Raw genomic sequence first — 15,290 nt, 5'->3', positions numbered from 1 at the left:
GGAGTCCCGTCTGTGGGTCCTGTGGGTGGTGAGCTGCGGTGTCCACGCACTCCCCGCCTCCCCTCCCGGCCAACACCAACAAATATTTTGCATCCCTCTTCCTTGGCGGCTGTAACCTTAAACCCTTTAACTGCCAGGAGCCCGAGGCCTATATTTAAAGAGAAACCTGTATCCCAGAGGCTGCGTGGGCACCATTTTGTTGGCTCTTTAGGAATTTTTGTAATTTGGAGGGAAGGCCCCAATTTAATAAACTTATTTTGGAAATTTGGAGCTTCAGACCAGGACAGCTGAAAGTTACAAACTCCCTGGGAGGGCCATGATGTTTTTGAGAGCCTCTTGTCTGTGGCCCTGCGGTCTCCTGGGTGCCTCCTGCTTCCGAGCCGCGCCAGCTCTGCCACCTGTGAGCCAGCTGCGCGGCCCTGCTCCGGGAAGAGCCCCTTTTGTCCTGTGTGGCCCCTGTAAAAAGTCCTGGCGGGGCTTGGGGTTGTGGGGCAGGGAGATGGACGCTGCTGCCAGCAGCTACCCCACGGCCTCCCTGTGCGTGGGTGACCTGCACGCGGACGTCACCGAGGCCAGGCCGTGTGAAGGGCATGGCCCTGCGGGCCGCACTGTCCATGCTGGTCTGCCGCGATATGATCACCGGCCCCTGGGCTATGCCTAGGTCAGTTTCCAGCAGCCGGCTGAGGCTGAGGGGGCCTTGGAGACTATGAGCTTGGATGTGATTAGGGGAAAGCCAATCCGCACCATGTGGTCTCAGAGGGGGCCCTCTGAGAAAAGCTGGTGTGGGAACCGTCTTCATCAAGAACCTGGATAAGTCAGTAGATAACAAGGCACGTGAGGATACTTTCCTGCTTTTGGAAACATTCTGCCCTGCCAGGTGCTGTGTGATGAGAACGGCTCTAAGGATTATGCCTTTGTTCACTTTGAGACCCAAGAGGCTGCAGACAAGGCCATCCCCCCTCTGCAGGCACCCAGTCTGCGGTCCGTGTGCAGGGCAGGAGCCCCTGACTGCCTCCATGCTGGCCGCAGCACCCCCGCCAGGAACAGAAGCAGACGCTGGGAGATGGTTTGTTTCCCCTCATCCAAACTGTGCATGCGAACCTGGCTGGAGAGACTACGGGAAGCGTCTAGAGGTCGACAACTCTGAGTGCTGCACGTGCTGGAGTCCCCGAGTCTCTCCTCTCCGGGTGGATGAAGCTGTGGCGGGTCTACAGGCTCATCATGCCAAGCAAGAAGCTGCCCAGAAGGTGGGCGCTGTTGCGGCCGCTACCTCTTAGGCAGGGACAAGATGATTCAAAAGCCAAATTACCCCTCATGGAATTCAGCTCAAGGTTTGAAGACTTCCTAGCTTGTCCTATGGACCTCAACACCAATAACCACAAACTCGCCCTGACCGGTTTGGCTCAGTGGATAGAGCGTCAGCCTGCAGACTCAAGGGTCCCAGGTTCGATTCTGGTCAAGGGCATGTACCTTCGCTGTGGGCACATCCCCAGTGGGGGGCGTGCGGGAGGCAGCTGATCGATGTTTCTCTCTCACCGATGTTTCTGACTCTCTATCCCTCTCCCTTCCTCTCTGTGAAAAATCAATAAAATATATTTAAAAAAAAAAAACAAACCACAAACTGCAAATCTAATAGGTCATTTTGTAACAAAAGGTCAATTATGAAACACCTAGGATTTTTCAATTTAAAGAATATAGTCTCTGGGTTCTGCTATGGTCCACACAGTGTTAATTCCCCCGCCCCCCCATTGTGGATTTTGATTCCTTCCCCCTCCTCGCCCCCCGAAATAGGTTTTATTTGATGTACCCAAGTCTTCAGTTTCTCAATAAAGAAAAAAATTCTCCATTAAAAAAATAATAGGAGTTAACAGTTTTGAGTACTCCCTGAACCACAAATACTTCAAGCTAATCATGGATAATGATTGATGATAGTTAAGATATGTCGAGCACAATGAATCGGAAGCCTTGCTGATGATTTTATATACACTTTCTCTCTTGATCCTCATGGCAGTCTCATGAGGAAGATGCTGTTAGCCTTATTTTACAGGTGAGGAAACTGAGGCTGGCAGAGGTGAAATATAAAGGACACACAGCTGTTTAGTGGCAAAGTGGAGATTTTATCCCAGGCCTGTTTACACAGCTCTTAAAACACCGCCACCCCACCTCACACAGCTCAGTGCCCTTTCCCAACATGGCTTGGTCCACTGCCGAATGCCCCCTCCACATGGCTGAGTGGAGGGCAGAGAGCAAGACAGGAGAGAAGCGTTGGCAGCCCAGGTTGGTCCTTTTTATTTTCATTTATTTATTTTTAAATATATTTTTCTTGATTTCAGAGAGGAAGGGAGAGGGAGAGAGAGATAGAAACATCAATGATGAGAAAGAATCACCGATCGGCTGCCTCCTGCACACCCTACACTGGGGATTGAGCCCACAACCTGGTCATATGCCCTGACCAGGAATCAAACCATGACCTCTTGGTTCAAAGGTCGAACCGTTGAGCCACACCAGCTGGGCCCAGGTTGTTCCTCTTTTAAAGGAAGGCTCTGCAGTTAGAGGAAGGATGGCCCTTCCTTATGGTCACACAAATCTTTCCTCATCATGACAAGCTGTGCCCTCCTGGAAGGGCGGCCGCTTGGAAGTTGTAGCTCCCTCCCTCGATCTGCAGATCTCTCTGTGTTTTTATAAGTTACATAGAAAATGTGGTTCCATCTACAAGAAACACAGCAAACCTGTCTTAGGAATGAAAGTCATGTGGAAAAAGACTTCTTCAGCTTCTGGGATGGCATCTCTCAGGACAGGGCTTCTCACCCGAGGCATCAGAATCCACCCAAGGAGCCTTCAAAACAGAATCCTGCCCAGGTCCGCCTTCTAACCACTTCCTCACAACAATCCGGATTCTTTAGGACCAGAGAGGACCTGTGCATGTTCTCTCTAGACAGACAGCGGGATACACACGCACATATGTGTATACATTCGTAAAGTTATTCTGATTCGGAAGTGTAGCCCGTCATTTTCCTCCCAGATATGACACACTAGGAATTATACAGCATCACCTGCCAAGGATTCTCCCTGAAATATTGAAGCTGAATCTAAACTAGCCTTTAGATTTAACCTCCAGTTTCTATAAAACAGGATAGAGAGCAATTTTAAATGGCCGTGTGAGGAAATAGACAAATCCAGACTGTTGGGTATTCCATAAGACAGCTGGCCTGGTAGCTTCAAAAAGGTCAGTATCTGGGGAACCTGGGCAGAAAGGGATAGATTAGTGTTGGAAGGACTATTTTTGACCAAAAGGAACTAAAGACACATAACTAAATGCAGTACATGAGCTTTGATTGAGTCATGGTTTTAAGAAAACAGCTATTAAAATGGGGCAGGGTAGAGAAATTTGACTGTGGACTATGCTTTGAATATAAGGAGTTATTGTTAGTTTTCTTGGGCGTGTTAATTTTATTGTGGTTACGTAGGAAAATGTCCTTATTTTTAGGAGGTGTATGCTAAAGTACTTGGAGGTGAAGTGTCAAGACATCTGAAACTCATTTTCAGACAGTCCAGAAATGTCTGTGTGTGAGTGCTGGTGAGTGTGTATATCACAGTGACAGAAATGTCTGTGTGTGAGTGCTGGTGTGAGTGTGTATACCATAGTGACGGAGCAAGCATGGCAAAATGCTAACACCAGTCTGGGTGTTCATTGTTCTTTTTAGCTTATGTCTGTGTTGTGAAGTTTCATAATAAACTTGAAAACCAGACCCAGGTGAGCAAGCAAGGTAGTGTTCTTCAGAACTGTGTCTGCCGTGGCCTCATTCATGGGCCTGGCTGCTGCTGCAATGTGGACAGTGTGGTTTCTGGTGCAGCTTTGTTTGCAGTGCATTCAGGTTGCCTCTGCCTTTCCAGGGGAAGGGAGCCTGGCTCCTGGTTTCTTTAGGGAGCCTCCTAGCCAGGTGGCACTGGGGGCTCTCCTCACACACACTTTCTTCCCTTCTCACTGACAGCAAAGCTGCCGGAGATAGGATCCCATGATGCGCATTCCCGAGGGGGTCTGGCTCTGCACAGCACCTTCCCCCTCGGTAACTATCAGGGCTCTGAGGAGAACACAGGTATAATCGACCGCAGGGACCAACCATTTATCAACTCCTCCATTACTCCAGGTTTCTGCAGAATTCTCATTTGTTTGGTGTTTTTCTCTATTACTTGCCAAGAGGCTTTACTCAGCGGATCGTTAGGACAAGCATAGCATCATTTTCTGAACGTCAAAGGGCGTCCAATTACCCTTAACCATCAGTGATGTGATAGTAAAGTCAGGTGCCCTGGAGGGGAATGGATTGGGTAGCCCATGGAGAGAAGACTTTTATAGGGAATGTCAGGGAGGGGCTGGTTTTACTAAGTGAGTTTTGAAGAAGCAGGAAGTGCACTGAGCAGCAGTGGATTGCATGCTCAGACTTTCTGTGCCCGAATCCCTGTGGTTAACAAGGATCTACTTCCCCTTTGATGCAGATGCTATGTCAGCAGGCATCCCTGCACGTGGGGCACAGCCAGAGTGGGACACGTTCCAGAACACAGACCACTCTGGAGCCCTTGCTGTGCTGTTTCCAGGTTTTCCCTTGTTCCTGCAACCTGAGGATTTTTCTTGGATGTTCCGTTTTTGTCAGCCTTGCTATCCTGGCTATTTCTGTCATAGCAGTAATTAGCAAACTAGCTGGGGAGAACAAACAAAGAAGAATAAAGGCCTCACCCCAGCCACTCAGGCATGGATATAAGAATTTGGTGCAGTGGATTGTTTTAGTGCAAAAGGACAGGGAACTATCTAGCCTACACTAAGCACACGGGTCCCTAAATAACCCTGCCTTGGGTTTGGCATGGACCATTTTGCTAAGCCCGGGAGTGCCATCTTCCCTTCTTAAGTTTCACATCCTTTCTCTTCAGAAGTCGCAAACTAATTGTATTCCTGACTTTAAGCAGAGCTCGTTGGCCAAGACAGTGGACACTTGGCATATTAATTAGCATCCGCATCACCTAAGAAGTAGCAGAGTCCCAAGGTTCTGCCAGAGGACAAATATGTAGAGGTTTATATTCACTGAGCAATTGCCATTAAACAGAAGAGGGGCAGGGATGGAGATCGGCTGGCATAACAGTAAATTGGTTTTCTAATCAAATTGGAAGACTTTGTAGAAGCCTCATTTTCTCCTAACAGGCTGGGCTCCCACCTGTTGGCTCCAAGTGTTCATGAGGGTGGAGGGGACTCTGGGGAGTCGTGGACCTGTTTTCTTGTTCTCATCCAGAATGGCCAGTTCATTATGAACAGTCTCCAAGGCTCTGTTGTATTGTTAAGTTTTCTTCAAAGGCATTTCTATTTGGTGATATTTGGGGATGGGGACTCGAGAATGAGTGAGTAGGAATAGGTTATACTTCTGGCCTGGTGCTAATTGATTTTCCACAGTGGAATTTCGCAGCTGGAGTAGGCAGTGGGGAAACAGAAAGTCAGACCAGTACCCACCCTGAAAGCCCACCAGGGAAGCTTAGACACAGTGACCTCATTCATCTCTAAATAGCTTGTGCTTAATCGTTCTCTGTGTGCAATGGCCAAGTTTCTGTTATCTACTGAGCAGCTCCTTCAGTTAAATTGTTGTCTGACCAGTGTCATCCACGTTAGGGGAAAAGCTCCTGAGGGAAAGGAGTTGGTATTTATTGAGCACTTACTATGCCATGCACTGAGCAAGGTGCTTGAACAGGTTCTTGTTTACTCCTCACAAGTTCATGAGGCAGGGTACTCTACTGTCCCCATCTGGCAGATGAGGAAGCAGAGCATGATCAGTCAGTGGTGCTACTGGGTTGGGAACCCAGACCTGGTGGATTCTGAAACTCTTGCAGTTGAACACACGACCCAGAACAGCCTCATTACACACACACTTACAATTATTAAGTGCCTATGTTTCTAGTATTGTGCTAATTTCCTAAAATAGTACGTTGCAAAACTACAATGGGTGAGAACTTTCAAATGCGTTTTGTGCTTTGTGAGATAAGTAGTCACTCCTCACCAGACGTCAGCCGGCATGATGCAGAAACTTTGGCACTGGGCTGTCCTATTTCCCCACTTCCTCCATCTTCCCTCACTCCCTGCCCTACCAGCTGCCAACATGCCATGGGGCTTTGTAGTTCTTATGCAGTTGACATGACCTGGGTTAATAAGATCTAATCGTTCAGAACAGAGCCATGCACCCAGATGTCAGATGTGACCTGTGCAGTGCTTCCTGACCTTGGAGAAGGGGCAGAAAACGGGGCTGCCAATGAGCACTGTGGCCCCTGTCAGGGTTCAGGCTCCTCTGAAGGGGGGGCTGAGCTGTTAGAGCAAAGCCCTCTGGTAATGAAGCCATTTGTCCTTGGGAAGAGAATGAGTCCTTGTGAGATCAGAAACAATGGGCATGCTGAGTTCCAGACCTGGGGTGAGTGGACACTCAGGCAGAGGCCCATGTGATGAATCGGGACAGTTCATTCTTTACAGGCAAGTTTCTGTTGTCAACAAATCCACTCAGTGGAAAGACACTTAGTCAATAGTCATTTTTAAATAATTTCTCCAAGTGACTAAGTCACGAACTCTTGAGTTTCTTTTTTTCTTGCATTTTAATTAGTGTAGTTTATTTTATCTAAAAATGACCCTCTGAGAAAATGGGTGAAAAAGCAGTTTGTGTAGCAATGTGTTATTTTTTTTATGGCATTGTTTCCTTTTATTCTCTTTTACCCATGAAGCAAATACTCTTATGTCTCTGTTGGTAATTTGATTCCCAGGCAATAAAATTAGGTGTTGCTGCTCTCTGCTGTTAAGCAAAAACTTTTGGTGCAAGTTTTTCAAACTTAGCTGCTCTAGTACCAAGACAGCAGGCAAAGAGACCTGTGAACTTTTAAAAGCGCAAGCCCACCTGTTGATGGTTCACTGCCAGTATGTCTAGATCTGTCTGGATCCCTGTGCTGTTTGACTTTTCCTAAAAAGATGATGGAGCGGGCGCCCCTGGGGCGGGGGAAGGGGCTGGCAGGGCCTCTTGCCTTTGTCACGCTGCCTGGAGATAAGGGTAACCACCAGTCAGTTCGGAGAGTTTGGGAAGGAAACAAAGACCACAAACTCAGGAGAAGGGCCGCGTGCTGGCTGGGGACCGGACCCGCTCCACAGGTTCTGTGGGGACCTGGGTGGTGGCTGTGGAGGGTGGGGGGTGGGAGTGGAAGACTGCGGGAAGGTCAGCAGCGCAGGGAGTCGGGCGGCGCAGCCAGCGCTCACACTGGGGTTTGGGGACCCGCAAGTTTGCCGCTGCAGGGGCGGGGCCTGGCGCTGCTGACCGCCTCCTACTCTTCTCCCTTAGGTGAGGCTGCTGAGCTCTGAGCCCGGACATGGCAGCATGACAGCCCAGGACCGGCGCCAGGATCCCGGAGAAAGGAACCCTGGGCTGTGGGAGTGAGTCCCCCCAGCAGCGACTTCCTGCTGAGGCCGCCCGAGCCTCCCTCTCCACCGGCTTTTTATTATTAACTCCGTGGACTCCTGCCTCTTTCCGCCTTGAACAGCAATATGTGTCATGTCATTGTCACCTGTCGCTCGATGCTCTGGACCCTCCTGAGTATTGTGGTGGCGTTTGCAGAGCTCATCGCCTTCATGAGCGCAGACTGGCTGATTGGGAAAGCCAAGACCCACGGCGGCACGGATCCCGAGGAGCGGGGCGGCCTCTCGGAGCCCCACCACCCGACCCTGGGCATCTACGCCCGCTGCATCCGCAACCCCGGGGTGCAGCACGTCCCGCGAGAGACGCTGTGCGGACCCTACGCTGAGAACTTCGGGGAGATCGCCAGCGGCTTCTGGCAGGCCACTGCCATCTTCTTAGCCGCGGGCATCTTCATCCTCTGCATGGTGGCCCTGGTGTCTGTCTTCACCATGTGTGTGCAGAGCATCATGAAGAAAAGTATTTTCAACGTTTGCGGGCTGTTGCAAGGAATTGCAGGTAAGCGTGCGAGGAGGGACGGGGCCTGGGAGCGGGAGGGGCTCTGTGCAGGGCGCACACACTTGCTTACTCACTTACTGTGCGTTTTGAAGACCCTCTTTTGTCTGGTCAGGTTGATTTTGCAAAAGTCTGTCTTCAGCACCGTGGGCACGCTGCCTTGGTCACTCCCTTTTTTTGTTTTACTCCCCTCTTTGGAGGAAGTGTCTGTTCTCTGCTCTCATGTTCCTGTTCATTGCTGTTTCCTCGGGTTCCAAGTTGTTGGATTTTGTTGAAGAAACTACTACGACTCTGCTTTTCCCATTAAATTAAAAGCATGTTTTCTACATAGTGCATCCACTGGGGAGTTAGGTCCCACCTGCAGCAAGCGCTCTATGCTGAGGAGGAATGTGAGTGTGGGGTGTCCATTTAGGGAGGGGAGCTGGGAGCTGGTTGCCACCAGTCAGCCCAACCCCATGATTTCAGCTTTGGTAGGGGAAGCAGCAAGCTGGAAAGGAGTTGGTATCAGCTAGCTGCTCTGAGTTTCATGTGCTGGTTTAAATTGTCTGTCTCCTGGAGCCTGGAGAATGTTCCGTGCAGATCAGAAAATATAAACTAACTTCCACTTTCTGGGGATTTTTCACTGATGAGCTGGTTAGAAATTGGTGGAGAGAAAAGTATGAGCTCCTTACAGTGATTGAGAGGGGAGGCTGTGAACTGCAAGAAACTTCCAAGGCCAACAGTTCTTTCATGGACTTTGCCACGTGGCTTTGAAAGGTGGATCCTGAGCCAAGAGGGAGGGAGTCAGTTTGGGCTCAAGGGACTTGGTCTAGATGGCAGAAATACGCGCACATGCGAGGCAGAGTGAAGACATCCTCAAGGAAGCAGAGGGATAGACTCTTGCTTTTTCAGAAAAGAAATGAACATTTCAACAATCATAACCAAGCTGCTTATTGTTCTGAACTCTAACAGGAGAAACAGCAATCTACCTACAACCCTAACTGAAGGGCACAATGACAATCCCTCAGCAAATTCTAAAGTGTGTGCACAGAACTCCTTGACAGTGAGGATAAGCGCTGGGCCTGGTGTCCAGGCCTGGAAAGAAACAGCCTAAATGAATTCACTCTGGTCTGCCTGATAGCAAACTCTTGAGCTCAGCAGGCTGGCTTCCAAGTAAACAGATCAAACACGGTTTTTTCCCCCCCAAAAAAACAGCTGATAAGATAAATGTTTTCCTTTTTCAAATCTTAAGGGGGGAGTATGTGTGTGTAGGGGGTAATGGGCCCAGAGATAAATGTACCACCTCTCTGTATCCTGGCATTCCTCTTCTGAAAAATAGGGAGTTTGGAAAATATGACTTTACCTTAGTTTTTTTTTTTTAATCTTAGACTTTTGATTTCAGCTTTGGTTAGAGGAAGAAGAAACATTGTCCTCTTTTTTATTCACTTCTGAAATTTGAAGTTTATCTTTATTCCCTTCAGACACACAGGGCCTCAAGGATTTGTGTTTATATTCATGTGTATATCTTCAAACTTTTGTTGAGAAGTATTACCGAAAGCTTTTAGGAAGTCAGTGTGAACATGCAGATGACAGGAAGCCAGCACACAATTTATTAGTCCTATTGAAGAGTTCTGGTTGACCAGAGAGGCAATTTTCCATGCATTTACAGTGAGCTTTATCAATATGCTGGTATGCAGGTGAAATGGGTTTGTCATCCCTAGGAATGCTTTTCATCCTGAGAGACAGTATCTCCTAGCAAATTAGTGGCCATTTAGAGTAAGGGCTGGGACTTCTTGGGCTATACCACCACACCTGTTTTTACAGTCATGCAGAAACAACTTTAGATACCCTTCAGTCTTAAAAGACTATTTGCATGCAGTTTTTAATAGAGTGTTTAGTCCATTGAATTCAGTCTCTAAGAAAGTGGACTAGTCCAACAATTTTTTTGGTGCTCTTGTTGGCTGTTTCACATAAATGGCAAGAACGTTCATTTTGGCACAAAGATTAGTACATATCTTCGGTATTATTCACACACTCCAATGAGCTATTTCTGACTTCTCTATCAATCTCCCTCTTTCTCTCTCTGACTGTATCAGGCCTCTGGAAAGAAGGGTTGAAGAGAAGAAAGTAGCAGCATATCCCCCGTGCAAGTCTGTTGGTCACAGGTCTCCTCCAAAGTTTAGATTTCCTACTAGAAATCTTAACTTTCTCCCAACCCCCATCACTTATGTCCCCCCTGCATACACACAGGATCTTAAGTCTGAAATTACTAAAAATTTTAAATTGGCAGGAGGCAGAAATTCCTGTATAATCAGACTATCTCTCTAGGGCCCACTGATCTAAGACTAAGCACTGAAATACAGGGAAAGCTGTTGCTTTTCTCCTTCCAGTTGAGCATCTCTCTGAGAAGTCGTCACAGGAAAGAAGGACTAGTCCGCCAACTCCCTCGTGTTGGGGTTGGGTGAGAGGCATCTGTAAGGGATGCTCAGTGGGCTCTTTCTCCCCTCAGGGAGGTCTACACCAGGCAGTTCAAGCCAACATAAATGACAGCCATGGTCCTTGGATCTATGGCTGAGAAAGTGTGTCGAAGCAGCTGACTTGCTTTCTCTCCTCTTGGCCAATCTGTAACAGCATGTGGTCAGCCTCAGCCAAGGACTTGCCGCAGCTGTGAGCATCAGTCTTTTCTCTCCTCTTGCCCGCTTTCTCTCAGCCCTGCCTGGATCTATTTGACACCGAAACAAATGGTGAGAAAGGAGGCTGTTGCCAGCATAACTCTTTGGAAATACATTCAGACTATTTATTCTTGCACCTTTCATTTTGGCAAAAATGGCAATTTTGTAAAATACAATTGGTTGAGCAATTACAAGATTTGTAAGAATATTCCTTTATTATACCTAATTTTAAAGAATAGGCCACAGGTGTTATAGCCTTCGTTGTCTATAAAAAACATAACATAAATAATCTTGATATTTTTACTTTAGAAGCTGATGTGAAAGAACCTGCTACTTCAGTGGAAATCTCAAGATCTGGGTTACTTATAAAATAATAATAAAATACAACTCTTCACTGTTAAGTTAACCCAGATAGCAGGATTTACTTTCAAGGCCCATTATGTGGACACCCAGCTGACATTTCCTAAATATTTGTGCATAAATACCCTTGGTGTTCCATACTCACTCTTAATAGCAATTAAAAATTCAAGCCTCATATGGTCCTGGATCAGTCCTGATCTCACCTTAACGTGGCTGTGACGTGTTGCCCAATTGACCTCACTTCTCTAAGCCTCAGTTTTCTCACCTGTAAAATGGGTATAATGTTTTGAGAATTAAATTAGATAATATATGAGAAAGGCTTAAATACAGGTCTTGGCACATAATAGATAATAAGTGGTAGGTATATATGATAAAACTTACAAGTATTTCTGTTTTCTTGGCAGGTTTTAGTACATTTTTTATGTTTCCTAGAATTGCTGCATTCTAAGGACTAGGGGTGTATTTTATAAAAGCCTTTATAATTGACCTTGCTCTGTTGAAATCAACCGCTGTATAGTGCTATTCTCTGGCCCCTTAAAAGCCTGCCTGAACTAAGGCTAAAGAGTATAGAGCAGTCCTCTGACTTTGGTGTGACTAAGGTATCCTCAGAGCATTTTTTTAAAATAGCAGTTGAATTGAGAGGGGAAGCAAAGAACCTCTTTCACTCCTCTTCCCCTTGACATATACATTCTCCATTCCTTTCCTTTCTGGAGCAGGTTCTAGCAGCTGAGTCTTGATTGCAGGTGGCTTCTCAGGCTTCCCTCGCAGAATAAATCTCAGACTGATTGGTCTTTATTGGTGAGGACTTGTCCAGGACTTGGCAGAGCCAGAAACACACATCGGCTCATAGCCCTCTGGGATTCATTACAAAAGCTGGGTAATCGCCCAGCAGGGTGATTTGCCAGCTGTCTTCCTTAGGTTGTGACCTGGATGTAATCCATAGTGAAACCATAGAATGCGAAGATCCAGGTTTTCCATGACAGCATCAAGCAGTTTGTTTTTGGAAATGCATGAAGGGCTGTCTTGAAATCTGTGGAATCCCCAGTGACTCAGGTTTGGGACAGAAGCCATTAAAATGAGCTCAGGATTTGGCTCACTTGTGCTGGCTTGGCCTATTCCACTGGGGTTGCCATGAGGGTTGAACTAGCTCATGAGATGCCGGCCTGGCTGCCTGTTGTCTTCCGTCTCCCCTCCTAGGCCTATTTGCATCTTTGTGTCTGGTTGGCTCTCACGCTCTCTACTCCCTGTAGCCCTCTATCTGTCTACAGCCGGCTCAGTCCAGCAGGATTGCTTCACAAGCTGCTCCACCAGTCAGACCAGATAGATTGCTGGGGGCTGAACTCTGCCTCTACTGGGCTGGGGTAGAGGGTGTGCTCATGGGAACTGCTCCTGGCTGTGGCTGCTCAGGACTTGGTGTGTGCAGACTCATCTTTATTGCAAGTGAGCAATAATTGAGGATGAAGGAGGACATTATGAAGAGGGGAAATGGGGAGGAATAAAAGGGTAAGAATCAGAGAGAAGAGTGGAGAGTTTTGCCTTTGCTGCTTGTGGAACTGCTTTGTCATGAAACAGAATGTATGTGGAAGTATGGATATAGGCATATAAAATATACCTGGTCATTATCCAGGACTTGATATTCTAATTGTCATTTTTCACAGGGTAAACCACATCTCAACCCGGTCCCAGCAACCTTTCTGATTTATCCCATGCCCTACCCATTCACTCCCAGGCCAAAAAGATCAGATCAGGCAGGCACTATGGAAGGGAGAGAGATAAGAAGAGGGACTTAAAAAGCAGACAGAAAGGGGAAGAGATTCCTGACTTTCACAGGGACTTTGCCCCGTAAATTTACACCTGAAAAGTCCACCTGGCTTTCTCTGAGAAGGTAGTGCGACCTTGGTTGCCCAACTTCAAAATATCCTCAAAGAAAATGCGTGGGGAAAGTATAGGGAGCATCCCCTGGTTTTCCTTCTGAGAAAGATGTACTGGGAGCTTCTGATCGTCAAAACGAGGCTCTTGATTTCTGGCTCTCCAGACAGATAACACCTCCACCAGAAATCAGTTCTAATAGTTCTATGTCTAAATCAGTGTAAGAATGCACTGATTATGGCACATTTACTAATTCATCAACCTTTAGTAATCCCTTGGTAAAAACTAAAGAATGCAGAACTGCTATAAGGCAGCCAGAATTAAATTTCAACTCAAGGAGTTTCTATGGGATGCCTACTAAGTGCAAAGACCTGTAGACTCAGGTCTACAATTATTTGAGTTTCCACACCCAGGACTGTATTATATATAAATAAATTTATACATAAAGAGAACAAAGAACTCAACTGTGTCATTAGATAAAAAAGCTACTATTTGAAAGCAAGTGGACCAAGCAGGCATTAATTTAAGTAAATCTAGGGATTGGGATCTATTTTTAAAGAATCAGTTGGAAGATCTAGAAGAAAACTGTAACTCTCTTAAAATTCAGATATAGCAATTGATATGCAAATAAAATGTGGAAAGTGGTTTGCCATGGTAACCACTTAATTGCAGCCATAAATTATCACAGAGACATGGATGGTCTATGTTCAGGTTGCATTAACAAATAATCCCTTAAGTGTGGCTCTGAATATTCACACCAGCAGTCCAGGCACTCTTAATGCAATGGTCATATTCTCAGCTGTGATGCTACTTCAAACGTGACCTGCATCTCCAATGAAGAACTGGGCTGTCGCACAGGCAGCCATATCTGTAAATGAGTTCAGTTCCTGTATACAATCTTCCCAGTAGCTTTATTGAATGGCCAGCAATCTTTTTCTCTTTTTAATGATAGCCCCAGTACAGATGAAATAAAAAATACATATAGCCAATATTAAAAATTTCAAAGTACAATGCAGTGGCTGTGTTCAGTGTTTCAAGGCTGACCACAGGGACCTCACGCTGAAAAGATGGTGCCTGCTTCATTAGTTAACATTATCTGGACCCCAAGACCTTAGCAGGCAAGAAATTTACTTATTATCCTGAATATTTCATAGCTCAGTAACTAAATTTTTTGTGTCTTTTACTCTACAATATACTGCATTTTATTTATTTTGGCAGCTTATTTTGAAATATCAATGTATTTTGGTTATAGTCAAACAGGAGCACTTTCTTGACCCCACATGTCAGATGAATAATTTATCAAGACAGTATTTCATAAATTTCTCCCAGTTGCAGGTAAATAGTTCAGAAAACAGATGCTCACTTGGAATGTGAAGTACAACTTTATTATTCACTCATTGGAAAGAATAATCTGGCTAAATTAGCTTGTTGGGATGCAATTTAACAGTTAGGCACACTGTAGTTCTCATAGCATGAATTGCTGCCATTGTTACTATAACAATTACCAGTATGATTATTAAAAGACTCTAATCACCTGTACAAACTTCCAGCTTTAGTGTATTAGTAGTGAATTTACAAAATTCACTACTAATAACTCCATGTCATCTTTATTTGGAATCTACCATTTTTTATCATAGAAAACCTTTCAAAGATGTGAAGACTGGAAAGGAATGGGAACCAGAAATGACACATGAAGTTGATCAATAACACTGTGTGTAGAGAACTGAGTGTGGGTTTGGGATGGAGACACAGAAGCCAAGGAATAGGGAACACACTCCTCACCTCTGTCAGTAAGTTTACCATTGAATAGGAATTCGTATGAGTATAAAATACATACAAATTTGAGGCATCTAGGCAGCCTTGGAACCAATGCTATTTTATATGGGGCAAATATATATTATGTCATAATAAGACTTCTATTTTTTACTACCATTGTTCTAGTTAGTTTTCCAGGTAGTTGATGAACCATTTACTTGTAATTTTTATTTCTATTTCACCCATGAAATTCTTTAAGTTGAATCTTTTCTTTCTTAAAATAGCGCAAGGAACTTAGTTTAGCCTTGTCTTGGTGAGTGAGAATGATCACTAGAGTGTTTCCCAAGTCCCTGCACATGAGAACTGACAGGTGCATACCATGATCTCTGGGTGGAAAGTAGCTCCACAGCAAATTCAATGGATAGGGAAGTGGATGTGATGCACCTTCCTACAAGCACAGCCTCAATAATACTGACCTTTTGCCTTAAGGCAGTGGTCGGCAAACTGCGGCTCTCGAGCCACATGCGGCTCTTTGGCCCCTTGAGTGTGGCTCTCCCACAAAATACCACGTGCAGGCACGCACGTACAGTGCGATTGAAACTTCGTGGCCCATGCGCCTTAAGGTATTGTGAAAGAGAAAATGTCCCCACCCAACAACAGTTAATGACCCACAAATAGC

General features: G+C 45.9%; 1 protein-coding gene across 3 annotated transcripts in view; it reads left to right on the top strand.

Moving 5' to 3' along the window:
* LHFPL2 (LHFPL tetraspan subfamily member 2) overlaps positions 1–15,290 on the top strand; it is a 142,237-nt gene that overhangs the window by 114,411 nt on the left and 12,536 nt on the right. For all 3 annotated transcript variants that reach the window (XM_070412234.1, XM_070412233.1, XM_070412235.1), the window contains one exon: positions 7,350–7,979. In XM_070412234.1, coding sequence (XP_070268335.1) covers positions 7,553–7,979 — 427 coding nt within the window. In that variant the 5' untranslated portion in view covers positions 7,350–7,552. The remainder of the gene's footprint in view (positions 1–7,349; positions 7,980–15,290) is intronic.

Source organism: Myotis yumanensis, unplaced genomic scaffold, assembly GCF_028538775.1.
Source record: "Myotis yumanensis isolate MYYU_CA2020_CCGP unplaced genomic scaffold, mMyoYum1.0.hap1 SCAF_4, whole genome shotgun sequence".
Classification (NCBI taxonomy): Eukaryota; Metazoa; Chordata; class Mammalia; order Chiroptera; family Vespertilionidae; genus Myotis; species Myotis yumanensis.
Note: the sequence above shows the minus strand (reverse complement) of the source record. Positions and strands in the feature narration are given on the sequence as shown.